This window comes from Amia ocellicauda, chromosome 22 (assembly GCF_036373705.1).
Source record: "Amia ocellicauda isolate fAmiCal2 chromosome 22, fAmiCal2.hap1, whole genome shotgun sequence".
NCBI classification, from domain to species: domain Eukaryota; kingdom Metazoa; phylum Chordata; class Actinopteri; order Amiiformes; family Amiidae; genus Amia; species Amia ocellicauda.
The window spans coordinates 10,000,563-10,027,946 of record NC_089871.1 but is presented as its reverse complement, the minus strand read 5'-3'; the positions used below and the strand labels follow the sequence as shown (position 1 = coordinate 10,027,946).

General features: G+C 45.7%; 1 protein-coding gene across 1 annotated transcript; it reads right to left on the bottom strand.

The window, feature by feature from the left end:
• Nucleotides 1-2,666: 2,666 nt before the first annotated feature.
• kiaa0753 (KIAA0753 ortholog) lies at nucleotides 2,667-27,288 on the bottom strand. The gene is made up of 19 exons (XM_066696389.1): nucleotides 27,060-27,288; nucleotides 26,603-26,732; nucleotides 25,967-26,287; nucleotides 25,337-25,592; nucleotides 24,560-24,669; nucleotides 24,116-24,178; nucleotides 23,357-23,578; nucleotides 22,738-22,939; nucleotides 21,031-21,218; nucleotides 20,307-20,470; nucleotides 20,023-20,160; nucleotides 19,374-19,463; nucleotides 19,145-19,232; nucleotides 18,903-18,974; nucleotides 18,486-18,656; nucleotides 18,302-18,383; nucleotides 17,775-17,895; nucleotides 8,656-8,874; nucleotides 2,667-6,504 (listed from the first exon to the last, which is right to left on the bottom strand). The coding sequence occupies exons 2-19, from the start codon at nucleotides 26,723-26,725 to the stop codon at nucleotides 6,333-6,335; spliced, it is 2,802 nt and encodes a 933-aa protein (XP_066552486.1). The 5' UTR covers nucleotides 26,726-26,732; nucleotides 27,060-27,288; the 3' UTR covers nucleotides 2,667-6,332.
• Between the last annotated feature and the right edge of the window lie 96 nt (nucleotides 27,289-27,384).

The window sequence follows — 27,384 nt, the reverse complement described above, 5'->3', positions numbered from 1 at the left end:
CTTTTATCCTCCGTCAGACAGGAGGGTGTTGTATGGGCATGTTATTCCTCTGCAAGACGTTTAATTAATTAAAAAAATAAATCTGAACTGATTGCCTAAAGCTTATTTAAAAAACAGATTACCATTTATACAGAAATCCTTTTTATTCCAGTACTCAGATGAAAAGCTTTCTGTTCACAAGAGAGTTTGTTTCCTAAAGCACCCAGATCAGGTGGTTTTATTACCAGTGCTATCCTCTTGGCTTCCTCTTCTTCTATTTACTGTTTAAAATAATAAACCAGGAAACTAGTATGGAGGGCTACAGATTTTAGCTTACCTGCTGGAGGATATTGATTTGAAATAAAGACTAATCAGGGAAAGTCATTTCACGCTAAAGACTATGTAGTCTTAGTAACTCTATTCCGATATATCTAAGGGAATATATTGCCTGTGGCCCTCTCTCTTCCTTTACTGATTTACCATAACCAGAAATCTACACCTCCAATTTTGAAGTAACTTTCATCTACTTTTTTTTTACAGAAATTATCATTTAAAATACCCAACCTGTCTTTGGCTGCATTGGCTGAAATAGTCAGAATTATTTCTGTTATTATTGTTATTATGATGGTGGTGATTATTATAATTAAGTTTGCCCTTGAGGCCCAAACATATTTTTATTACAGCATTGACAATGAATCATGTCTTTGAACCATATCAATTACACGCCATCTCCGGTGCGTCCCTGAGCATTGAGGAATAAGTCACTGATTTCCTGTTCCTCCAGACATCGTCCCTGTCCTCTATAAGAAGGATTAGAAGTTCCTGATAAAATACCCAGCCTTGCAATACCCCTTAATCAAACTAACATGTTATATTACCTGGAGCAATAGCTAGATAGTCAGACAACTAGCAATACAGATGGGTACATTCTACAGGTGTTGGACTGGACCTGTGTTGATATTCTGTCTTTATTTTTCATTGGAGGACACCATGGCCCGTGTGTATGTAAGGAAGTTCTTTTTCATTCTTCTCTCCTCTTTTTCTCCTGCTAATTCTTCTCCTGCTCAGGACTGCCTACCTGCTCAGCACACCAAACCAGGCCGACCTGCACAGTCAATCTCAGAGCTGAGAGCTTGTTTTCTCTTTTGTATTCATTTATTTATTTATTTGGGCTTTTTCAGCTTGACTGACCTGGTTAATAGAGCCCAGCAGCTGAGTACGTAGCTGTCTGCTACTTAACACAGTTCTGCAGGAAACACTACTGTGTGCCATACTGATACAATACAAAATTGTGCACTGTAATAGAAATGTATCATGCCAAGGCAACCTACACTTACTGAGCTGGAAAAAAAGATTTAAGTGTTAGGAGCTGAAGAGAAAGAGAGAAAACAACATTTTAAAAATATGGTTGTGAAACTCCAATTGAGTTTGAAATGGAGACTCAAAGAGCACACCCTCACCCTGGGGTTTCTGTACCGGACCTGTGAAGTGTGACAATAAACTTACTGTACCCGCAAAAGAAAGTGGAAGTTAGCTGGGGCATTCTGTGATGCTGCAGAAACCAGTAAAACCAGAAAAAGCAGACCATTGGTTCAAAGTGGAATTATACTCCCACCAAAGTCTGACAGGAGATACTGCCAGCAAAACAAAAGACTTCCCAACAGTCCTGAGCCCAGGCAGCAGAGCAACTCAGTTTTGTGCCCATCTAACTTTCAACGTCTATGCAGTCTTAGATCACACGGTTTAAAACCGGAACGGAAATGGGTTTGTGGTGGAAATGATGGTGCGTGGAACATTCAAAGTCTTCGTTTTCTGCAGGTCGTTTGAACACAGCTTGACTTGAGCATGACTCTCGCTTAGGTGAGCAGACTTGATGTTTGAGAAAATGTTCCACTTTTAGACAGCTCAATTCGATGAACTCCTTTGTGTTGTCACAGCATGGTTATTGAGTGTAATCAGCTCCGAAAATACTTCTCAGCTCTCAGAAAATAGGAAAATATGCAACCAGAGTGTATATTTAAAGCATACAGGGTGATCCTGTAATATCAATAATAGTAATAAACATCCCTTGTTTGTTAGCACTACTGAATATTATTTTACACCCCAGAAATGTGCCATTACGAATAAAACATGTAGTGTAGCTCCAAACAGCAGCAGGTACTGAGGAGCAATATTACACTGATGTGTCTCTACTCTGGATCTTGCAGTTTAGTGGACATCTGGACTCATTAAGGTGGACTAGAGATTTCAGGTGCGATGGTTCAAACCAGCGCTTGGTTAAAGATCAATCACCACACTCACTGCTAATTATTATTAATTAATCTCAGAGGGGCCAGAGGCGCAGAGTTCCCCCCCAGCCCGCCTACACTGTGGCGCTCACCGAGTGGAACACAGGCTATTTGTACCAGTCAGTGAACGCGGAGATGAAATATTTCTTGGCTTCTAGACTTGTTAAAATAAAATACATAAATAAGCAAAAAAAACTGCAGAAGCCAAAAAGACAGATTACACTGATCAGTCTGCAGCTACAGGTCACGAACCTCAGTGATAGACAAAAAGACAACAATAAAACAATCTGAAACATTTTAGAACCTGTATAATTTAAGGAGGACTGAGTTTTGAACTGTGATTAAACAAGCGAGACATTTTCAGAGTGTTTAGAATTCGCAATCAGGACAACAACAAAAGACAATAATAAAGAGTTTATTTCAAATATATACATATACATTATTTCTTCAAGTAGATCAGTAATAAATTAGGCATTTTAATGCATGCAAATGGTCCCATTGTTGATCCACAAACAAAAAACACAAACAAAACAATCCAAAACCAAATCCATAGCCAAGCCAAAATGAAAAACAAAACAAACCTCTAGATACTGTATTGATTCGATCTGGTGTAATACTAGATTTTGAAAAATAAAATTGTTATTGTCCACTGAAACATGCACTGCTGGGCCCCACTTTTCACACTGCGAGCCCCACGGTGCAAACAGCAGAGCCGGGGAACCGTGGGAGGCCTGGCCCGGCTCTCACCAAGACCCCGCAGAGCTCACAGGTACCTGTTAAACTGGCAAGTCACAGATGGCTCTGACGCAGCCAGAGTGAAACGAAGAGTGAAGCAGCCTGGGCTCCCATCGCGAGGGCTCGAGCGTTTAAACCGGTGACACAACGATGCCCACCCAGCGTTCTCAATTATTCTGGGCCATCAATTAGCCCGTCTCTCGAGCCCCTTTGCCGAGGCAGCCTTTTCAAGAATGACAAGTTAGGAGTATCTCTTGACATTTCTCCCTCCGCCGAGTACCTCCGCTGCAGAAGGAAAATCATACACTCATCCTTTGACGAATTGGGGAAAAAACAAAGAGCCATGCAAGTGCAGGCAGTTTCCTAAATTACAGACTGAAGAAGAAACTCGGCACACAGACGGGCCGCTTCCTGATGATGCAGATTATGAATGAATATAGGCTACCCTTCTTCCTACTAGTGCCAGATAATGAAAGCCAGTTGGGAGACAGATATTAAGGTAACAAAGTTTTTTTCTTGGCAGATCTGACAAGAGGCATTCAGCAACAGTTTTTACTTTCCTTTCTTTCTATTCCCCCCTCCCTGGAGTGGATTTGTCAGGGCCGTGAAAGAGAGCGCCTGCTACTTGAGGAGAGACAGAAATGCAAGACAAGAGAGAGACGGTTTGACAGACCAGGGGGTTGAATTTCTAGCATTAAAGAGTCCCAGTACAGTATCAACTCAGAGATTGTCTTTTTGGTGTTGTTTGTTTCTGCAGCCTTCAGCGCCATGAGCAGAAGTACATCACAACACCCCCTGATTGAAAGACGGCAGACTTGTAATACAGATATTGGCTGAGAAAGAATTGCGCAGAGATTGTTATCTGCAGAAAGTACAGGGCTAACAGCTTGGAGGCAATTGCAGATTGCCAGTCAGCATTTCTGTTGAGAGAAATGGAGACAAATGGGCCACACATCTTGATGCAAATCTCCATTTCAGGGGACATTCCTGCATCAACACATCTTGCAAACCAGGGGGTCGAGGGAGATTTCAACATCTGACAGCACAGCACAGAATTTTTGCCATGAGACAACTATGAAAAGAAATAACAGCTGGTCACTTTTGTAAAGCTGCCAGGAAACTGGGAGTTTGAGCTGCAGGCTGAAAGAGCAGGGCTATGCAAACCAAAAATGCTACAATGTATTCAGTGGATGAGCTCAGAATCACTTGTTTTATACTAATTAAAACAACCAAACAAACTTGTTTCGTCAGAAAAGCCTCTCCTTGGATTTTTGAAGAAACTAAAACAAATCCGATCTCCTTCACAAGGAACCGAGACAGTCCCACCCGAGTGTGGCGGCTGCGCTTTCTACTAAACGACATCTGAGAGAAGCTGTCTGCTGCGCTGCTCCGGGGTAAACAAGAAAGCACTCCACTCCAGCTGAAAATATTCCGTTGCTTTCTCGGTTCAGCTGCAATAATCAACGGTGTCGAGGGGGTGAGAGCTATAAATAAACACGGCCAAGAAAAACAAAAACAAAAGATAATCTGATTCAATAAGCTAAGAATGAGAGCAAAGAAAAACGAAGTTAAATCAAAATGATGGCTGGCGATGCTTGCTGCACGCGCTGTGCGGACGTGAGCTCAGGGGATGCGGTGTGCAATGCATCTGTCACTTCAGCCTGGCTCTGGGCCGTGAGCTGCGTGTGCGCATCTCCAGATCTTTCTCCCGGGTTCGCCTTAATCAGATCAGTCAACCCCTCTGCCCCAGTCACAGCTAGATCCCAGGGCCAAGGCCAGGCGTCTGTCCGATCCCCATCCACAGCTCACCTGGTTACCTCGGAGCCTCCAGCGATTTAACTGTGGACCCCTAATAAGTAATAAAGAACGGAAAGGCATAAGCGCTGTCCACGCCGATTAAATTCCCATTTTCTCCCTCGCGTTAAGAGGGACTGTTTCAAAAGCCCAACGAGACCCGAGACATGTGCCATCAATCCCGAATTCAGAAAAAGTGTACTTAAGCTAATGGGTTTCCCCACAGATCCGGAAAGGCAGGCCGTCCTTGGATACTTTGGTATAAATCCCTTCCATAATTCATTTAAGAGATTGTACTCACTGTATGATTCATGTGTAAAATTATAATTGGGATTGGAGGGGTTGGGAGGTAATCCTTGCTTGAGTCATAGGTGGCCAAAGGTTATTATCCTCTAAGCCTCTGTAAACCATTAGTGATGTGGCAGGGCTCAGTGATTCCCCCACCCCCCCAAAAAAAAACAAATTTTGTCCTCCCCCGCTTTCTAGTTGGTGTTCGTTTGCTTTCCCCATTCTTACCCAGGTAATACTCATGATCTTTTAAAATGGATGTAGACGGTGCCGGCAAATGCTCACTGTCTTATTAATACACTGCCAGTGCAAACAGCAGAGCTTCAGCACCGGAGGGAGGACTGAAGCAGCTCTCACCGAGAACCCTGTGGAGTTTACTGGCGCCCGGTGAGACACAGGGGGCGCTGTTATGTGCCACACCGAGGGATCCCTAGCCAACTCTAAGAGCACTCGGCCCACCCTCAGTACTTCTTAAACTGACCGTCAACCCAAACCAAGTATAGTACAACAGCTGCTCTAGTGACCAGCTCAGCAAACGGTCATGATTTGGATTCCATGAAAGAAGCTCTCTCTCTCCCTTCCTCTCCCTCTCTCCCTCCTTTACATATTAATTCCAGAAGATTCATTTTTAATTCCTCCCCAACCCGAGATGACTTCCAGGAGTGCAGCTGTATTATTAATCTTTTCATTTCCCTCGACACGTCCTGTTGAAACATAATTCAGTCCAATCTATCGCCGCTCACCTATTCCCAGGGTCGGGAGTCCCGCGGCCGGCACCGGGGCCTGAGATGACAAGGCTGTTGCTGCTCGAATATAATGCTCTGCACTCGTGTGGGCCCCAGACTATTGATTCGACATCAGAGTTTTTTTCGTTTTTTTTTTATTGGCACTGGCAAATATGAAGAACGGGATTTAATTAAATGTCTGGTAACAGCGCTCGCATTTTCAAACAGGCTTAGATTTGCTAATTATCCGGGCTGCCTCTGGAGATTTCCTTGCGCTGGAACAATTATGTTCCTTCAATCAGCCGAGACAACGGGAGTCCTGTACTGTTCAGCTCACAACAGTCAGTCGGGGCATTTTTAAAAGCCCACAGGAAAGAGGAACAAAGGATTCTATTGGCTGCTAATGCAATGCGCATTGGAAATAGCAATCTCATTGGCTGGTCTTGCTGGTAACAAACAAACGCATTGAGTCTACTGGAATCTCATTGGCTGGCGGTTTTTCCCCCGACACTGTTCTGAAGGGCTAGGAAGTGAAGGTTTGTATTGGCTGGCTGGTTCCGGGAGGGAGGCCAGTGGGGGATTCTATTGGCTGCAGGAACTCGGAGGTGAAGACGGCCTCCGCATATTCCTCACACATGTCCTGGAATTCGGCAGTGACGTCAGCCAGCACCTCGGACATCAGCTCCTCGGCCAGGCTGCGGGGGGGACAGACAGGATGCACCGATCAGGACCACATTCCCCAAACTAAATTCCATAAGGCTGCATGTCCTTAAAAACATATTACAGGATTACAATTAATAAACACATCTAAAATAATTCACACCACTTAAAATCAAAGCTGCTATAATACAGTATCAAAGTATCTTTCCATCATATAAAGTGTAAAACTGCCACACCGTCATGGGATCACACATTCCCAGCCGCGCTATAGTTTCTCAGTCTTTGCCCTCAGAGGAAGTACAGAGGATTCTCTTCCTTTCTCAGCCACTCTGAGTTAGTCTAAGTGCTCTAAATGCCTTCAAAGTACACATATTAACTCGAATATAGAATTAAACCACTTTGGTCTGAATTCTGCACAGGGGATGCGATGGAGCATTTGGAGAAACATATAATATACATTCACCTAAAGGATTATTAGGAACACCATACTAATACGGTGTTTGACCCCCTTTCGCCTTCAGAACTGCCTTAATTCTACGTGGCATTGATTCAACAAGGTGCTGAAAACATTCTTTAGAAATATTGATAGGATAGCATCTTGCAGTTGATGGAGATTTGTGGGATGCACATCCAGGGCACGAAAGCTCCCGTTCCACCACATCCCAAAGATGCTCTATTGGGTTGAGATCTGGTGACTGTGGGGGCCAGTTTAGTACAGTGAACTCATTGTTATGTTCAAGAAACCAATTTGAAATGATTCGACCTTTGTGACATGGTGCGTTATCCTGCTGGAAGTAGCCATCAGAGGATGGGTACATGGTGGTCATAAAGGGATGGACATGGTCAGAAACAATGCTCAGGTAGGCCGTGGCATTTAAACGATGCCCAATTGGCACTAAGGGGCCTAAAGTGTGCCAAGAAAACATCCCCCACACCATTACACCATCCCCACCAGCCTGCACAGTGGTAACAAGGCATGATGGATCCATGTTCTCATTCTGTTTACGCCAAATTCTGACTCTACCATCTGAATGTCTCAACAGAAATCGAGACTCATCAGACCAGGCAACATTTTTCCAGTCTTCAACTGTCCAATTTTGGTGAGCTTGTGCAAATTGTAGCCTCTTTTTCCTATTTGTAGTGGAGATGAGTGGTACCCGGTGGGGTCTTCTGCTGTTGTAGCCCATCCGCCTCAAGGTTGTACGTGTTGTGGCTTCACAAATGCTTTGCTGCATACCTCGGTTGTAACGAGTGGTTATTTCAGTCAAAGTTGCTCTTCTATCAGCTTGAATCAGTCGGCCCATTCTCCTCTGACCTCTAGCATCAACAAGGCATTTTCGCACACAGGACTGCCGCATACTGGATGTTTTTCCCTTTTCACACCATTCTTTGTAAACCCTAGAAATGGTTGTACGTGAAAATCCCAGTAACTGAGCAGATTGTGAAATACTCAGACCGGCCCGTCTGGCACCAACAACCATGCCACGCTCAAAATTGCTTAAATCACCTTTCTTTCCCATTCAGACATTCAGTTTGGAGTTCAGGAGATTGTCTTGACCAGGACCACACCCCTAAATGCATTGAAGCAACTGCCATGTGATTGGTTGGTTAGATAATTGCATTCATGAGAAATTGAACAGGTGTTCCTAATAATCCTTTAGGTGAGTGTATATACACTACTGGTCAAAAGTTTCTGACCTCAATTTTTCCAGTTTTTAATGAAAATGTATGCAGTTTCATGTCTCAATGTACTCTGAAATTAAAGCATAGAACAAAAACAATTGGAGATAAAAATGGAAATCATGATAAATCATGGAACCGTTTTGTTTAACAAAATTTTCCCCCTTAAGCTGACAAATCCCTCTGGTACCCTTAAAAGGGCACCAAATCCATGAGCATCTATTTAATCCCATGTCTACTCCTCACTGTTGTGTTGTTTGCCAAGAGTTGAGACTCTCAGCTTTCTAACGATGTGAAGCATTCTCTGTTGTGAAAAATGTGTTTATACCGCCCCCACATTTACATCCCCTCCCCCTGAAAAGGGGGATGGGGGCATACTTGGTGTGAGTAGGAATACAAAACCTCAGAAAATATTGACAATGACATATTCTGGAACCAATCTACTGATCAAAACAAGACCATCCAAAACAAGAACATCAATAGGTCTGCCTGTTGCCAGTACTCACCTGTCAGCGATGGCCCAGGGGTTGAAGTTTCCCAATGCCTCATGGGAGACCAGCCGGAGGTAGGCCTCATAACGCTCGGTGTTCTGCCGGATGTTTTTCTGCATTCCCATTGGAAGGGACAGCACGGTGCCACCCTGCTCAGTGGCCTGCGATTGGGCCAGTCTTGGATGTTGTATCCAGCGGGAGGGGTCCTCCACAGAGGAAATCTCAGACACAGCACTGCAGACAGACGAACACAGGGCAGCCAATTCAGTTAACACAACTCTCTAATACCAGTCATCTCCAAACCCGGTGAGCCATAATCCAATTAGCTTTACAGGCTATACTTAAACACCACCTTCTAAACGCTGGGCACACATGATAGATAGAAATCAATAAAGCAAGTTGTTTAATCAATTAAGGGAACTCTGATCCTTGAGAGCTGTTTAGTTAGTTTGTTCATAATCTTTAATAGTTTTGCAGATTCATAACAGTAATTCTCAGAAGAGGAGCTGGGTTACAGTGGTCTGGAAGAGTGCGCATCAGTGTGTCATTGTGTTTACTGTACGCCTACGCCTGCTAACTGGATGCATTAGTCTAGCTTTTAGCGCACACAAATCTTTTTAGCAGCCTCAGTCCATAATGAATAATGAAAATAAAAAATAAAAAACAAAAAAAGCATTGGAATGTGTGCAGAGAATTAAGGTCAGCTGGGACTGTTCTTTACAGCATCTCATAGAAGAGTTTTGTGATCATATTTGTGCAAAGCCCCATTTGCAGCAAGAGAAGGTTTTTCACAAAATCTGTATGATATGGAATGGGCTGTGACTCTGTAAAGGCCACGGCCAGTTTAGCTTGGCTAGGCAGCCAACTGGACGTCTCTTAGTGATTCTGTGCGCGTCCGTTTTCCATCTCTTTGTGTGCGTCACTGAAATTTCATTTGCGTTAATCTTCTACACACAGCAATAGGGTCTCCATGTTCCCTGTGCTCCAACCTTCAATGCATTCAGATCAGCCAAAACATGGAAGGAGCTTAATGATGGCGGCAGAAAGAATGGATTTCGTTCTTCAAAAAATTAAATAAAGGGCCAAAACATTGCAGATCTCTGTACCGCTGTCAGAGGAGGCTGTATCCAAACTGCAGGTGGGAGATAACAGCTTTCCAATTCAAAACCCCAGGCAGAGTGACAGACAGGAGTCTGAGGGGGGCAGACCCCAGCAAACGCTTAATTTAACGCTCATCCTCATGGCCTGCCAAGATACCCCCATCCACTCTGAGTAGATGACAGTGCTAACAGGATAGGGGCAGGAAGAACACCCTGCTGCCCACCGGGACAGCTCAGCACAGGCAGGCCAGAGCATGGCTGGGGTAACGCCTCCTCCACGAGGGAATCGATGCTGTAGCAGCACTCTCTCTGGCTGCTATATTTAGAGGAGTGGCGGTGGCTCACAGTCCTAGCATTGAATGTCTTGCTTTCTCGCAGGTCCTTCTCAGCGTGTAGTGGCAGCTTTACTGCAGACAGCTCTGGTAATGTTAGGCTCAGCTAATGCTGGTGAATAGCCCCCTTAAAGGATCGCCAATTGCTTTGCTTTGCTGCAGAATTTGCAGAATCCGACAGCAATTAAACTCCCCGTTCCTATTACTTGCTTTTCTATCCTACTTAAGTGCCCCTCTTGACAGAAAACGCAGGGAGGGTGTGGGAGGGAATAAAAAAAAAACATGGCTCTGGAAGCACCACGGCGAAACAAAGGTGAAAAAATTTAAGCAGATTTAAATTTTTCATAAATGCCAGGGCATTCCATAAACTGGCTTTTATTTTTAGCCATCGGTTGCACACTAAAAACCAGTAGTACAGATAATTCTGTACCTTTTTCTATCGCTAGCAACTGAAAAAAAAGCATGCAGCTTTTCAAAGCACACTACGGAGACAGGGGTAGCTGGGTCAATAAGGTAGATAAGCCTATTCAAACACCTGCTTTAAATTACACACTGACTGACAAAATCTATTACATTTCAGAACTTGTTATTATTAAATACAACTAACATATTTCATTGTGTCTTTCCTGAAAGATCTGAGAGTCCAGTGAGGACAGGGGACCTATCTCAAGTCCCTGGGCAGCAGGTTGCTCTTTGCAGTGTTAATAATCTGAAGATGCTCCTGCGTCAGAAGACTCTTTAAAAATTCATGCACAGAGACATCCTCTTATCAGCTCCTATTAACCCCACATTTGCACTGCAGGAGCTACCCATCAATACAGCTCTCCCTCCACCTCGCCAATCTGTTGTTTTCCACGGTGCCTAGATGTTTCTGGCAGGATGACTCTTTTTAAATGATGTGTTTTTTTGTTTGTTTGCATTTTAGTTCCTCCCCCACCCGATACCGATGAGTAATAAACACGTAGATGGAAAAAGATTTAGCAAAGCAAATGCAGAAGCAGCTGATGGATCCGAGGGCGGGACCCCACTTCTGTGCAACACTACTGTCCCTGCTCTGTTCTCCCGGCATGAGGAAAAAGTCCTTCCCAGCTTTACAAATGCCGAAGTCGTGGATGCTTGTCTGACGACGCGGTTGTTTTGGATCTGGCCATCTGGGCCCGACTTTAAATGTGGAGCTCAAGCCCACACGCTTACACACGCCGCCTGGCCCAGGGACTGCGGAGGGGCCCGCTAAGTTCAACACAATAATAATTCAGACCTATAGCACAGATCCGAGAGCACGCAAACTCAACATTAAGGGCACATGTTGAACTGTCCCTGACCTGCAGAGAACTCTAAAGGGAAAAAAAAAAAAAAAGTGGTGTACTTCACTTCCTGTAGGGAGTGTTGTCTCTTATGAGCTAAGCTGGGCTGTCATTTCCATTTTAGAGAAACGATACACATAATCAGACAAATCCCCTGGATGTTTTTAACCGACTTTGATAATCTTCTATTCTATGCAGGTTTTTCGATTTAACTGCCAACCACCGCTGGAGCTTGCCCGTGCCTCTTTTGTATTAAAGAAATTGACTTTATATGTGCACAACTGCCAATTTAAAGCTACTGGGCCCTGGTCAATGCAACTTAGGACACAAGCGGCATGCTGGTAATCCCTCAAATTCATTAGACAGAAACCTAATCAAGCTCACTGTCGTTTCTGGTCGAGTGACGTTCGCAACTTCCCAATAACCCCCTGCTCGGGACTCGGTGCTGTTCTGTAGATGCACAGAGCATGGAGAAGTAATTTCGTCAAACAGGAAATGTGACAGCACCCGAGATCCACACACCAGACGGTTTCAGTGAAAAGGCAATCTCCTATAACAAGCTAACATGCTCTTTTTCCACAGTGGGTGGATTGTGGATGTGAGAAGAGTGAAATGAAACAAGAGAGACAGAAATAGAGAGGAAGCAGACAACAGAATCAAATAATGGAGTATGACACTCGGTGCTGCGGTTTCCTCCAGCCCCCCAGGGTCCCATTACTCGTCTTCCATCCTCAGTCGCTGTGCCACAGCCCCGACTGCCAGCCCCTGATCCACACTTAGCCATGTGCAGAATAATAAAACTACGGCCGTTGATAAAATAATTGCTTGCTTGCATCACATGCAAACGCAGGCTGAACTGCAAATGCTCTTTGCTCCAATGCAGTTAAAGGGAAATCCTCCTGATCCCCAAAAAAATACAATGAGATACTGTTTTCCAAATAAAACTCCCAGAATCTTGAGGAAAAAAAAAAAAAAAAAAAAAACGGAGGAAAAAAAAACAGAACGATAGAAGGCTTATGGCACACGTCTGGTTGCCATTGCTTTATTGATGCATGTATGGTAATTTTTTTGAAAGACCCCCATCGATCCACGTGGCCTGGTTATCTTAGCCATGCACCCACTGCCTACATCTCTCTCAGTGTGAAGATAGGCCTCTTATCGCCTTGCCCGGATTTGCTCTCTGCAGGGATGCAAACTCAGCCATATACTCCCCATTCGTGACACATTACTGTCAGGGATCATCAAACCCTGAAACGTTTTCTGCTGCTCACAGTGCGAGCCCTGTCCCTAATGAGTTCAGAGACCGCTGCTTAGAGTATTTTCTGACTTTACATATATATATTTATTTTAATGTAATAACACTAACAGTATTTTACAAAGCGCACATCTTCGCAACTGCTTTGGTTTCATGCATCGCACCTGGATGTTTGAGCAGTACTCCAGTCATCTTTGCTGTGGTACTAACACCTGATGTCATATCTTGCAAGACAGTTTTCGAGCAGTTAACATTTCAATTATTCTGGCCTTGTCCCCGTTTTAACACAATCACTATTCAAGCATGCCACAGCCCTGCAGAATTTGTTAGAATTGATGCATCTCGTAAATGCATTTGGTTCCACTGTGCAGCTTTTATGAATTATGCTCTACTCTATTCTATATTTCTTCGAGGCACAAGTAACCTTTAAACTTTATAGTTCCTTCTTTGATTGAGTGCGGCCTTGGAAAAATGAGCCATCAAAGCATACATTATTATAGGATCAATCAGACATGTGGCCTCAGACTCGTTTTACTGATACATTTTGCCAAGGACTAGATTAAAAGCATGTCACTGTATGAGGACTAGTGGAAATTAGGACAGAAACAATGTCAGGGATGAAGACCTAATCACTGTTATTCTGGCACCCTTTGAGCGAGCAAGAGTTAAATTAGTCTCAGTCTTAGGCAGCATAAAAACTTGGGATGTCAGTCAATATTTGGGATTAGTGTGATTTAGACTTCTTGTGTGTAATGTCTCTTCAGTGTCTGCAGTAACAGAAACCCAAAAAAGCACAGCCAAACCTCAGGGTCACAGCAGAGCAATAATAAGCAGATGTATGATTTTTATGGCTTTACCGGTAAACAATTCTTGCTTCCTGTGCCCACTCAGTGATTTAGGAGCAGGTGCTGCGAGTGACAGCGTGGCTTCCAAAAGAAATGACACTGCTGTGCGACAGGTGCCCAGGAACGCATCTCAGACCTTTATTGGTGATTCAATTTCAGCTCTTTCTATTCAGTTTATTTCTTTTTAAATTAGTGCAGCCCACAGAACAGCTGAGCATGGTGCAAGAATGAGAGAGAGGAAAAAAGGGAGATGGACAGAGAAGAGGAGAGCAAGGACAGCAGGGTGGCAATGTAGGGAGGGAGGAATTGAATCGGACAGAAGGGAGGAGGGGGCAGTTGGGGAGCTCATGGCGGCAACACAGGGAGGGAGGAATTGAATGAGAGAGGGGGGGAGAGGGAGAGAGAGAGACTGCAAGAGTCCAACAGAAGAACCACAAAGATAGTGTGAGACAGAGAGAGAGAGGAGAGGAAAGGGTGAGAGATAGCAAGAGTGAGGGAGAAACAAGTAGAAAGAGAGACAGAGGTGAGGGCAAGGAGGAGGGGAGCAAGGGAGTAGTGGGGGAAGAGAGACACAAAGAGAGAGAGAGCGAGAGAGCAGATACCCTATTTTCCGAAATGGCTGATTGGAGGGTGGAGTTTGGGGGGGGGGGAGAGAGAGAGGGTGCACAGTACAGTCCAGGGTGAGAGACGCATCACAGTGGGATTGCAGTTAGGAAAGGGCGTGTCCCTGAACAGTCCCATAGTAATGCAGATAGTGGTAGTGAAAGACTGCACAGAGCAATATGGGGTTCCTAATGACCATGTTCAAGCACCACACCTGAACATGCCTGCTTACTGCAAGCTCTCCCACTAGTGGACCTCCCCTTCAACTGGCTTGTGACATAACTGCAGATGGTGAAGCCAGCTGGGTGACACGAAGAGCTCTGAAGGCAGATGCTCAAGTGCAGTACCTACTGGCTTCCTTCCGTCGTTAGGCCTGTTTTGGTGAAAAAGCACATCAAAGAGAAATCCTAATTAGCCTGCAGCTTCTTTTCTTAATCTCAGAAGGATCTACGCCACCGCTCGCAGATTAAGGAGGATTCATCGAGACGACATCTTTAGTTCAGAGTAATTAAATGTTACAGATACCCCCTACCATTAACAAGCCACTGTAGCCCAGTAATTGACACCCAGGAGTGTTCGTCTTCTCTGACACATGCCCCCACAGGGGCCATCTCGTTTACACAGCTCCCCGTTATAAGTCCACAGTGTCCTGGAATAACACAGATACACTTTTTTTTGCTATTTTATTTTCTAAAGATTTGGAATCACCACTGTTTCTTTTTCCTTTGTCCTCATTCTCTCTCATAGCTCTTTGAGGTCCAGCGTGTCTCACCATTCCTTCATAAACTCTCTGCATTATTATAAGGTACCTGGAAACTTTCATTAGACTATTAGCTTTACTGAATCTTCCTCTGAATTAGTTCAACAAATACGTTAACCTTGCACCAAAGTCATGGCTTTCAGATCTCGGCTCTTGCTGGTGTACGATTCCACCGGTGCCTGGAATTCAAGCCATCAGGTTCCACGAATAATACTTATTATGGGAGTGTTGGAAACGGTGTAATCCTCCCCTCCTACCGTGTCTGCAAACATTGATCGGTCGCCTTAAGAGATAGGCACTGAATTATTAAATGGGGTGAAGACGGACTGACTGAGCAGTTCGGTTTGCTTCAATTGCTGGGCAACAATAAGTCTCCATCCACAGCACAGCACTCTCAAAATCAAGCCACTGAGGGCAGACAACTATATATATCTTTTAAAATAAATAAAAAATAAAATATAGTTCAATTCAGGGTTTGACAAAAACAGGTAACTATAAAGCCTGTACTTCAGACCGCTCAAGGGACGCAAGTATGACATCCTACATCCCTAACAATAATGACTCAAAACAGAAAATCTTTTCTATTCCCTCTTGTACGGAAATTGTTTGTAATAAACTTGCCAGGTCAATTTTATAAAGATGACACAAAAAGGAACAGCAAGGGGGGCGGAAGGAAAAGTATACATGACAAATACTAAGGGTCTATGCCTCGGCAAATAACGCATTCAAATTCAAAGAGGTTTTCAGGCGTCAATATTTAAACAAAAGGGATAACAAGCCACACAGCCAGTTCCTGAAATATCCCAGTCGATTCTCACAGCGAGAGGAAAGAGATGGGGCGGGGGGGCAGTGATTCTTGAATTCTGAAGATTGATTCATCTTCTACTCCTGAGCAATCCAGGAACATACCCACAAAAGAACAGCCCTTCTGTGGAGAATCATCCAAAAATAGTCCCATTAGACCATGTCATAGCAGACAGCAACAAGCCCTTCAGCTGATGCTACCGGACTGACAGGGCTGGCGGAGAAATGGAGAGCGGCAGTACAGAGGTAAGAAAGAAAAAAAAAATGAAATAAATTTGATTTTTTTTTTTTTCTGAAGCGGTTCTCCTCCCAGCCTCCATGTACCACTATAAACACGTGGCGGCTGAGGTGGATCTTCAAAAGCACCGGTGCTGGCGCTGTTACAATGCAGAGATTGATTTTACCCCAACCAGGTCCCACATCTCCTGTGTACTCGAGTAACTGAAGCAGTGTTTCGATTTGCAGAAAGACGAGAGGAGAGAAAGAAAAAAAAACTGAACAGACCTTAAACAAATATCTTTCAACTGACTGGCAGTTTAACCGATTTAATAGGCAGCCACTGAGCTGTTTTAATGTCCCCCCAAAAAATAAAAAAAATAAAAACAGAAAGCTAACAGTGCCATAATTTGCGGTATGACCTTCACATAGGAGGGATCTTTGATAGTTGAACACAGGAAATTAGAGAGCGAGAGATGCTTTCACAACTCTCAGCAAAAGCTTTTCACTGCTTCCATACACATTAAGTTATGATTAATGCATTAGAGTACAATGTAGGACTGTTCAGAGCAGTAATTGACCATGTACTCGTACAGTGACTAAGAATAAACACAATGCATGAACCCTGTTCCTCCGAGGCGCAGAGCATCAGTCACCTCTGCCTGCATTCAACTGCCACTTTAGCTCCCGCTGCCCTCAATCGAGCCCCCTTTAAATGCCTAGCCATTAAACTTTCTTCTTGGCCTTGGTGTCTGAGGTGAGTCACTGCTCTGAGATGGTGTTGTGTACTTCAAGTAACAAGACTTCCCTCAAGTTGCCCGGTTGCTCTCCGTTTCAAACACCGCAGTGGGCAGCACAAGGTGTGTTGGTAGACTTGGACAAGGCCACGGGAATGCACAGAGCTTGGTAGTTAGAGCCAGGCCAGGTATGACAAGCTTCGTGCTCCCTGCGGGGAAGTCGGCGCCAGGTTGCTGGATATTCCTCAACTGGGAGCTAATAAAGCTGCACACGAATCAAGTCATTGCCCATGCAGACATATGGCACGGTCTGAACGAGAGCCAGCGGCTGGATAAAGCGGAAATGCAGCCGACTGCTCTGCAAAGGGGGTCTGATCACCTGCTTGGGTGGCTCAATTATCAAGACAAGCACAAAACAGGCAAGACGTCACCAAGAACCAAATTAAATCAACCAACCCCGGTGCTGCTGGGAGACTGTGGAAAACGGAACTTAAAAAGAAAAAGAAAATGTGGTCCATACAGCCAAGTTACTGCAGTAGTGGAGGAGTGAGCTGAGAGGAGGTATACAGGCCGGGGGTCTGGCCAGGAGCGCCACCCAGACATCTGGCAGTGCTGCAATTTGTTAATAGCCCTGCTGCTGACGCAGATCCACTCACCGGCCCTGCTTGAGCTCTTAATAACTCGTCTCCCTTTCTCTCTCGCTCTCATTTAAGACAGGCAACTCAGCCAAGGTTCTCAACAGGACCCAGGAGTCAAGCAGCACCGAAGACTGGAGAAAATGCAGCAATTTACTTTTCTTTTTCACTGCCAAGAACAAACTAATTGCATTTTCGTTTTTGGAGCCTCACACAGAGGTATCTATCGGGGATTCAGCCCGAAGACGGCAATTTCATTATCATTTATCAAGCTGGCAACACAGATTCTGTCCATTTGTTTTTTTAATTTTTTTATCTTTCCCCACAAACGAAGCTTAATGAGTGAGACGCATCATTATGTCAAATAAATCATTTTTATGCCAGTAAAGTTTTTAATAAGTTCCCTTCCAGACTTTTTGTTGCTGGTTGGTTTGTGATTTGCTCTTTCCTGTGTTACTATGAATGCCAGGGGAAGGATTAAACAAAGGACACACAGATACACACGCACACACATTAACAAAGCCCAGAGCTCCCTTTGCTCACCTGGTCTCCATCGGGGGCTCCAGCACGATATCCACACTGGGCTCCTGTCTCAGCAGCGGCCTGGTAACTCTGAAGGGCCGGGGGCTAGTGGGCTGGTACTCTGCAGGGGAGCCGTGTGCCTCTGAGATGGGAGAGAGAGCAGCTGTGAGGATCGCGCACAGCACTACTGCCACCTGCTGGACTTTACCACAAACTCCACCTCATCAGTGTTCAGTAGGTATCTCTACTTCTAGCGGAGCGTTACCCCGAGTTCTGTTCTTCCAAATGGACACTTTAACGTGGACCCATATTGCTTTTCACACAGTGTAAATACAACTGCAGAGCCGAGGTGCTGTAAACCAGTACAGTGTGATATTCAATTAATGGCTTAGGGCATCATAACAGGATGTGAAGCATATAACCATGTGACCAGTTTCAGGTGACTGAAACATGATACGACACATCACAAAATAACAGAACGATACAGCGGATACGGGACTGGACTGGACCCGAGTGACCCCTGTAATGAAGCTGCTCAGTCCATTGACCTGCTCTCTCCTCCTTCGCCCAGATCTCCGGATCAGAGTAGACAACCTGGGCGAAACGGCGCCGCATGGCATCCTGGTCTTTCTGCACACACAGAGAGAGAGATAGAGAGAGTGGTTAAAATAACTAGAAAATAATACCCACATACATGCCCATGAAAACCACACGGTCTGAGCTGCTGCCCACCTCCATCTCCTCCATCCTGAGCAGCATGCTCTCCAGCGTGGGCCCCTGCAGAGCTGAGCGGGCGGTGCTGTCCGCCTGCCTGTCCTGCTCCTGGGCCCACAGTGCCCGCGCGGTGTCGTCCAGCAGGTCGTCCAGGATTGCCTCGCTCAGGAGCTCTGCGCTGCCTGCTGTCTGGAGTATTGAGACAGTGGCATGTATGTATTGATTGCAAAACTGTCGAATGCCACGCTAAGTTAATTAATCGATTCTCATAAAAGAAGAAACCGACTCCGGAGGTTTCAAAAAGAAAGAGTCCCTGGGGCATCTCAATTAGTATTCGTACAGTGTTTCCTTGAAGAGCTCTGATGTGTTGTTTTCCTTTTGAAGAATAAACGGCTGATATTAACAGATGACTTGCCAGGACCGGCGCACACTCACTCTGTTGGCGGCCTGGACGGAGAGCCGGTGTCTCAGTGAGCTTCCCTTCCTCTCCCACGAGTCGCTGATTTGCTGGAACACAAAAGGAAAAGCATGAATCGAACACCAGATCCGTTTACTCAAAATAAAGCACAAAGTATGAAAATATCCACGTTACATACAGGAGCTGGCAACACGTAATACCCGAAATGACCAACAGCTTTCTAATAGGGTTCTGATGGGAGTTGCTGGCGGTGCGTTACCTGTGCCCTGTCCAGTAATGGCCGCAGCCTGTCTCTTGCTGCTGCTTCAGCCCTCTCTGCCCAGCGAGTTGGGGATTCCGCCTCAGCCCTGAAAACAGCAACACAGAAACACTCACTGAAGCAACACTGTATTGTAGGCAGGGATGTTTATAGCGGGTGATCTTGGAAGCTGCTAGGACTGGTGATAACTCAATAGTATGTCATGTGACTCCTTAGCAAGAGGCTGTACCTGAGTCTCTGGATGCGCTCAGCTTCCTCAGCGGCGATCTGGCCCAGTTGCCGCAGCCGGCGTGTTGTTTCCTCATCCAGCCAGGCTTGCCTGCAGCACACAAAGCCCATCAGAGTCACTGTCCCCATTTCCATGTCACACTTTGGTAATTGATATGCTTCCACCCCCATTTCTCAAGGGCCGAATTACATTAAGGCTTTTTATTGCCCACAAGCAAAACCTTAATTGATCTCATTATTTGATTAAACGGAGGAGAAAAAAAACAAAAAAACAGCACTTCTCATTTCACCGTCACCAAAACAAATCTTAAATAGGTCCAATTGAGCTGCTAATTAGGTTAAACTGTTGAGAAGTGGAGGATGGGAGGAAAAGCAGAAGAATCTGTCTCCCCCCGAGGACAGAGCCTTGACCCCTAAGCTGTAAATGAAGATTGGTTTCGAGGACGAATTCCCACAGAAGACCTGGCTCATATTACGCCTGCCGAACCCGTGCAACTTAATCCTGCAGAACTAAAGACAACGCGATCATCGCTTCCTGGTACAAGACCCAATATCTCATGTAATCAACATCGGTCTTATTAACCCACCATGACTTTCCCCCATTCGATTATGACGTTGAAAAATAGGACTGAAAACCTAGAAGCTCCAACCTGAGGGCCTCCCTGTGGGCCTGCTGTCTCCTGTCAGGCTCCAGGCCGTCTCCCAGGGTCTCCCTCTGTGCGCTAGGCCCGGCTGGCATGTTGGAAGGGGAGAAGAGAACTTGAGCCCCCTGTTTCTTTGGAAGAGCCCTGTGACACACGTGAGGGAAAAGCAGGTTCATGAAACACATTCCCATCATGTACACACATATATTTGATAAGATTTGTTCCCCATCATAAGAGAACAACACACCAAAGATGTGAAAGCGTTGTCCCTTTTCTGCCGACGCACTCACCGTCTCGGGGGAGAGGCCCTGGGGGAGGTGGGGTTGGGGGGGATCCAGGGGGTGGGGGCATCTTTCTGGGGGGGCTGGTTCTCCTTCAGCCTGGAGGACAGGGTGGGCTGCTGGAAGCCAGTGTCTCTGAGAGGGGGCCCTTGCTCCTGCGGCTGACGAGACCCCTGTGGGCACGGAGAGGGAGAGGGGCACGGAAAGATGTGGTGCAATACAGACTCCAACACCCACCCATGTCTGCAGCACTTGAATGCATCTGTCAGGATTTGTCTGGCATGATCAGAAATGTACCTCTTTCCAAATGTTGTTATCTTGGCTCTTAGGTAATATGATTATTATTCCGATCACAAGCAACTATTTAATTCTCGGTGCCGCTACTCGCTCATTAATCAGGCACACTGTACTGAAAACCTTGACCTCATTTGCTGCATCTTGTACAGTATTTTGAGTCACCGTATCTCAGGGCATTTTTCTTAATCCTGCATGTTCAATTAAACTTTAGTTAAAGCAACTTTCTCAATGCACAATGCTTTACAGGTCGCTGCGAGTTTATAACAGAATCTGTTGTTCAAATTGACCTTCCTTGATCAAGAGCAGGAGTGTCAAGCCCCTCTCCTGGTGGGACGGGGGCCTTTGGCTTTTGTTGGTGTAAACCTGAAGTGAATGAAAGTATAAAGACACTAAACCTCCAGGAACAGGCTAGTGCTGCAGTGCAAGCGGGGCTGACCTTTAACCTTGCAGGGAGCAGCACCCCCTTGTGCTTGGCCAGGGCGGGAGGTTGCGAGGGTCCCGGCGTGCCCTCGCTCAGCGCACCCATGCGGATGAGGGTCTCCAGGCCGGCCTTGAGCACCTCACTGCGCTCTGGGGTTGGGGGGTCGTCGGTCCTGCAGGGGGCCACGGCAGGGGGCTTCCTGTCTGTGACGGAGGTCATGGACAACGGTAAGTCAAACTGTGCCGATTCGACTGCGGCGTATGGGAATCAATGTTTTGAAAGATAAATGCAAACGAACTCAAAGGGGAGAGGGGGGAATCTTAGACTGTGAGCTAAACTCCCAGTGTGACACTACAGAATAATACCAGCAGTTTCCTCATATCACAAATATAAAACCCAGACCCTATTGTATACGTCTAGCCTTTCTTATTGCTTCTACATTGGGCTCAATTGTAAATACCCCAAGCCCTTTACTGACTCCCACTTGAGAGTACTAAGCAGGTCGTTTCTGGGTACGGCTACCGAGTCTTGGGAAGAATAATAGCAGGCAAACTGAAAGTGATTATAAACAAATCCTTGCGCTCGGGTGGTTATTTGTTGCCGTAATAACAGTTCTCCTCCCTTAGCTAAAGGAACAATTTGGTAGCTCCCCCATTGGTAGATAAATCCTGCCACCTTGCGTCCTCTCCCCCGAAGCCAGGCAGGTTAATTTATGAGCCGAAAGCTGCTCAAGGCCACTGTAAAATACTTGCCGCTCTGATTGCTTTGCAGAGAGCCTGCTATGGAGGCACCTTGTTCATTTTACCCCGTGTCCCCTCTTTGGCTCTATCCATTCGCTCTGCAAACTCATTAATATTCTTTGCTGCAGCCATTCTGAACCGCTGGCAGCCCCGCAGATTAAACACAAAATCTGGGGTTTCTTGCAAGGAGACTTTAATGATCAGCACAGCACTGAAAACAAACAGCCACGGCCCTTACTCAACTCACTGCCCCTATCCGTCACCTATTCTGGTGTAAGCCTTCATTGTTGAAGACCTGATTGCCAGCACCACCATGGCCACATCGGGTCAATTTCCTCACTGCACTTGGGTGTGTAATGGATGAAGCCATTACTGCCCGTGTTGTTCTCTCTTCAGGTGCGGCGTCTAACAAATCATTCCTGACAACGTCCCCCATCACATTCGGTCGGCAGTGTGTCAGACAGCAGTTCCTCCGCAAGCCGATTTGCGCTTGGTCAGATGTTCATTTCATTTCGGCAGCGTGGGTAATATAATTCTCCCTTTGCAACATGATGGAGAGCAGACTGAGAACTCTTGAAATATACTCCAGTGTATTTTGTTTATCAGATTATGTTGTACACATACATAAACACTGGCATTTCTCATTTTGCAAGAACAAGCACTTAAAAGCCACTTTGGAATCCGACAATTGGATGATCTTTCAATTTGAAGGCCCCTGGCAACACAGAAACACTAAAGCTGTGACACTTCATTTGCATGATTTCTACAGGAGACCTAACTGGCTATCTGTACAGGACCACTTGTCCCATCTGCACAGAAAGGGCTTTAGACATTATCAGTTGTAGGCCTTCAAAATCACAGAAATCTGACTACCCCCCAATACAAAACAGTGTAAATATCTTGCCTGGTTTCATATCTGACCCACATCAGAAAACAGAAGGTGTCATTGTGGTAAATACAAGTCTCCGCACTGAAAGCTCACCTGGTAAGATCTTTTTGGCCACGGTGGGTTTTCGGGGTCCCTTGATCCTCCTGCCTCTGGTAGCTGGGGGTCGGGGACCTCGGGGTGGGGATGTGCTGTGGCGGCGGCCACGCGGGGCTCTGAACTCTGTGGGTGAGCTGCTACGGGTTCGAGCCCCCCCTCTACTGGGACTATCCTGCTTACTAAGTGCAGAATCCAGAGCCTGTGAGAGAGGAAGACCGCAGTCAGTAAGGAAGCAGGGACTTATTGCTACAATAAAGAACAAGAAATCAATAGTGATAAGGTTTTATCAGCCTCGTGTGGGGCTAAACCCGATTAAAAACATTGCAACAAGCTGGATTTTGGTGTCAGCCACTTGTTCGAATCAGATTAACAATACAGTGTGTACATTGTAACTCTCTGAAGAAGAATGGCTGAAAACTCACTGCATTCCAGCAACATGCAATGTGTTTTTACTTAAATCAAAGCCATGTCTGGTATGTGAAACAAGCACAAGGAGTTGTTCAAAATCTGAACCCCAAGCAGTCTACTGATAAGCTGTACAGAGTGCTGTAAGTACACCCGTGGTTATGAGTGTCTACATTTAATTGAACGGGCGGCCTAGCAGCGTCTCACTGGCCTCCAGTTTGTGCAAGATATCGATGGCCGTCTCAGGCACCGAGGAGCCCTGCCCCGCCTCCACTCTGGCAGTGCACAGGGACAGCTGGCGGATCAGATGGCCCAGCTCCTTGTAGTGGGACGGCACCGGATCCTCTGATTGGTCTGGCAGTTGACTGACGAACACCTGCAGGGCTCGGACCGCCCCTCTGTGAGCAGCTGCCAGTCTGCCCATGGCTGTGGACTGTGGGAGAGGAGAGAGACCTCAAATTCGAGATCGATATACGGCACAGAGACAGAGCAGTACAAACTAAGCATCAGTCAGCGCAAAGGACACAAGGAGCACAAATTATCATCAGCTGTCTTCTAGAACATTCTAACCACAGTCACTAAATACACCAGTCTGGCTATAAACATCATTGCTGCCTAATACAAACACTTGTATTGCTCATATAACATAATGACCTTCATAGATTTTAAAGCTAGTATTTTTAAATCAATGTAAAATTTTAAAAATAAAGCACAAAACTGAACTCAAGCGAAAAAACTGCCTGTCAAAACGATTTATTTTCTATTTATTATTTTCTGCCTGATGTGTCCTGCAAGCCGCCAAGTTGACGAGGCCTGCTGTGGGGTAACACTGATCTATAACAACTTGTTATTTCCACTCAGTGTGCATCAAGAGGGCCTTTGATTCTTGCCAATTGTTATGAACATAAATAAGCTCCACAGAAATAACGACAGCCTGTCAGTCTCAGTGCATATAAACAGCAGGCCTCACTTTCTTTGTGTGCTTGATCTTCTGTGAGCGCAGCTTGTCCAAGTCCTCCTGGATCGCTTTCACCTGTAATTAACCAGGGCGAGTTAAAAAAGAAGAATGATTAGACACAAGATGAAGGTGAATTTTTTATTATTCTGATTACAGACCGATCATGATACAAAGTGCTAAGTTGCTTTTTCCAGCTGGGTTAGTAGAGAGGGGCCCGTATAAATAAGTGTTTGGTTAGTAGTCAGACTGCAGATCTTATAGAAAACAATACAGAATACAGTGTGTCTGGGACTAAGGTTTTGTACAGCTGGCTTATGACTTACTTTAGACATCCACTGAGCTGAGCTGTTTCCACACCCCCTGTCTGAGATCAGTTTAGTTTGCTGGAATATTTGCTGAATCACTGTACAACAAATTCTGCCAAACAATATCCTTCATAAATACGATAAATAAGACCTGTTGCTGCAGCACGTAGATGATGCGAGCCGAGCGTGCTGCCTGCTCCTGCCTGTGGATTTTAACCCTGCGTTGCTCCTCTGGGTCCACAGGCCCTCCCACTGGCAGCCCTGCAACACACACACACAGCACACACTGTCACACTGGCCTGATATGGACACACAAAACACTGGAGACAGTGAGACAAACATCATAAACAGTGATCCTGAAGAGAAACAGACTCACTGTCACACACAGTCACACCTAACAGGGATAGATTGGAGGGAGCCTCAAACAAGGAGTTTATTGAGGCTAGGTAGGTGTTTCTAAGCAGATTGTCATGTGAATGCAGTAATTGGCTATTTTCGTAGTGAAAACAAATATATTCAAAATATTCAACACCGCAAATTAGCAAGGTTTTCTTTTGCTTTTACTATAAGAGTCAATGAAGTTTATTTGTTGATAGTATCTCTTGCTGTTTTTTGTCCTTCTTCCATATCATCAGTACATGCACACCATATGAAAGAGGCTGTTGTAGTGCAGTGCAAGAAAGTTTCTGGTCTATATCTTTCTCTTACACCACACCACAGCAGTGCCCCACAGATCCGCTCCTCAAAGGACAGAGAACTACTTAGTCACTTAACTCAATCAACCCTAATCCCTTTTCTCGGTCTGACGCAGGCAAGGCCTCAAAAAAATGCAAATTAAACCTGCTGGACTGTGGTCTTGGGAGAACTGGCTTCAAAGAATGCTGTCATATGCTCTTGCTGCAGAAACTTGCCCCCCGCCCCCGCGTACCTCTGTTTGCCAGCTGTTCAATTCTTTGGACGTAGGTGCCCAGCTCTCTCTGCAACCGGTGGATCTCCTGGCTGAGCGGAGGCTCCTTGCTGGCCACCACGGGCCCGGAGTCTCGGGTTGGGGGTGATAGGCCCTCCTCAGTCCTGGGGGGCCGACTGAGTCTCTCAGGGGTGTACACCAACATCCTGGCCCCAGATTTCGTCACCTCTGCCTTTGGAGTCGACGCCTTCCTCTCTTGACCCCGTTTTCCTTCGTGCTGCAAGAGCAACGGAGCTTGTGTTCAAAGAGCGGCTGCACAACTAACCTCTCAGCAATGTCAACATCATTGAGTGCTCTGCCATATATAAAATAAAGGTCCCTTAATCCCAGTGCATTTATCTGTCCTTCCCATCGCACTTCCACTCCTGTGATACAAGCATCTGCCTGCTAGAGGAGTATCTGCATTAGACCATGGGTGATACACAAACCCATCATACATCCATCACCGTGTGCTTGTGTCTTCTCTATCTTGTGTCACATATGTGTCATCTGTATACTAAGGCAGCTCATTTTAGCATGGTAGGGCTGTAGCTCACAAGATCAGTTTTTTTTCGCTGCCCTCCCCCCCAGAAACCCAAGCCTCTCTTTCACCTGTTCCTTGGCGTTTCTGCTCTGGGGGGCTCTTCCTGCCGGGCTAGGGCCAGGCGACAGTGCAGTGCTGGGGCTCTGCAGGGACTCCCTGTGCCGGCGCCTCAGATCCCTCTGTGCCAGCCTGACCGCCTGCTGCAGACGCTCCTCCGACACCACGGAGAAGCGCAGGGAGTCGTGGGAGCTGCTCAGACTGCCGCCCCCCGCCCCCCTGCTCACCACAGCGCCAAGCGGGCCCAGCTTCTCAATGACAATGGGTGCGGGGTTGCGGAACTGGGTCATCAGGTTCACAGGAGCCGCCGGCACGTTCCTGTTAAACTGGAGCTGAGAAGGGATTTTACAATTGTGACTTTGTATCTAAAATATAATATTAGATAAGGAGTGTTATAAAATATCAAAGTTTGCCAACATCTCTCTTCATCTCTGGAACATTTCCTACTTTGATATTTATTGCAACATTACAAGGAGGAATCATGAGCAAAGAATACTAACATTAGCAGTGTCGGGTAACCAAAATGCAAGAAGACTCTGCTACAAAAAAAAGATAGATATCCTCCGATGTCTTTGTGCAGTTTATTTACTTATTTCCCAGGCTGGAAAAGGGCTCAGTAAACAGTGCCAGCAAGTGTAACATCATACCTGAGTGCAGAGAAGCTGGTTCCTGTCTTGTGCGTCATACTCACTCGAAGCCACCCAGGAGCCCTTTAACCGACCGGCCTCCGCAAAGGTCACCTGAGGGCGCTTGTCAATCTTCATAGCCATGGCCTTCCTACAAAGCAGAGTGGTTAGGCCATTGTTAAACCCTTTAATAATCTTAACCCTATAATGCTTACATACACGGAGATAAAAACACGCGTATTAAATACTCAGAAAGGAGACCCGATGTTTTACTGCATCCATACCTGCAGATTATTTTTCATTAACGGTCAATTTTTCATGTATTTTGCCAGCTGCTTGTTTTCGAATCGTGTATTCTTCCAAGTTATGACAACTTATATAATAACTTTTAATAATTAAGGATTGATTTATTTGGTGTGTTTTTCGAGCATATAAAACGCTTGTTCTATCATTTAAGCCAGCAGCCTCCATTGTTTACCTTTTTCAACCGTCAAAACTCGACCCGCAACCACAATAAAAAGCAGCTCATGTCGACCACGTTAATGGGCGGAACAGAGACCGGTAACAGAAAGTGGTGTTTCTGCACTCCGCAGGAGAAAACGAATTAATTAAACATATATTTAAATAAATAAACGATACGATAAGTCTCTCTCAAATCCACAAAGCCACTTCCGTCTGTTTAAACCGCCGCCATGACAACAAAGGCGGAAGAGGCGAGTCCACCAATCAGAAGCTCCGATTCCCGCGACTGCTACGGGCAGCGCACTGGGACATACAGAGCCAAGTCACCCGACAGAAAAGCA

Bases quoted from the DNA above. Each gene is read 5' to 3' on its own strand.
- kiaa0753 (XM_066696389.1), bottom strand. From the start codon at position 26,725: ATGGCTATGAAGATTGACAAGCGCCCTCAGGTGACCTTTGCGGAGGCC. The intron at 25,593-25,966 runs GTGAAAGAGAGG...TTGCTCTTGCAG, and splicing joins GCAGAAACGCCAAGGAACAG to CACGAAGGAAAACGGGGTCA. The intron at 6,505-8,655 runs GTGAGTACTGGC...TCCCCCCCGCAG, and splicing joins CCCTGGGCCATCGCTGACAG to CCTGGCCGAGGAGCTGATGT.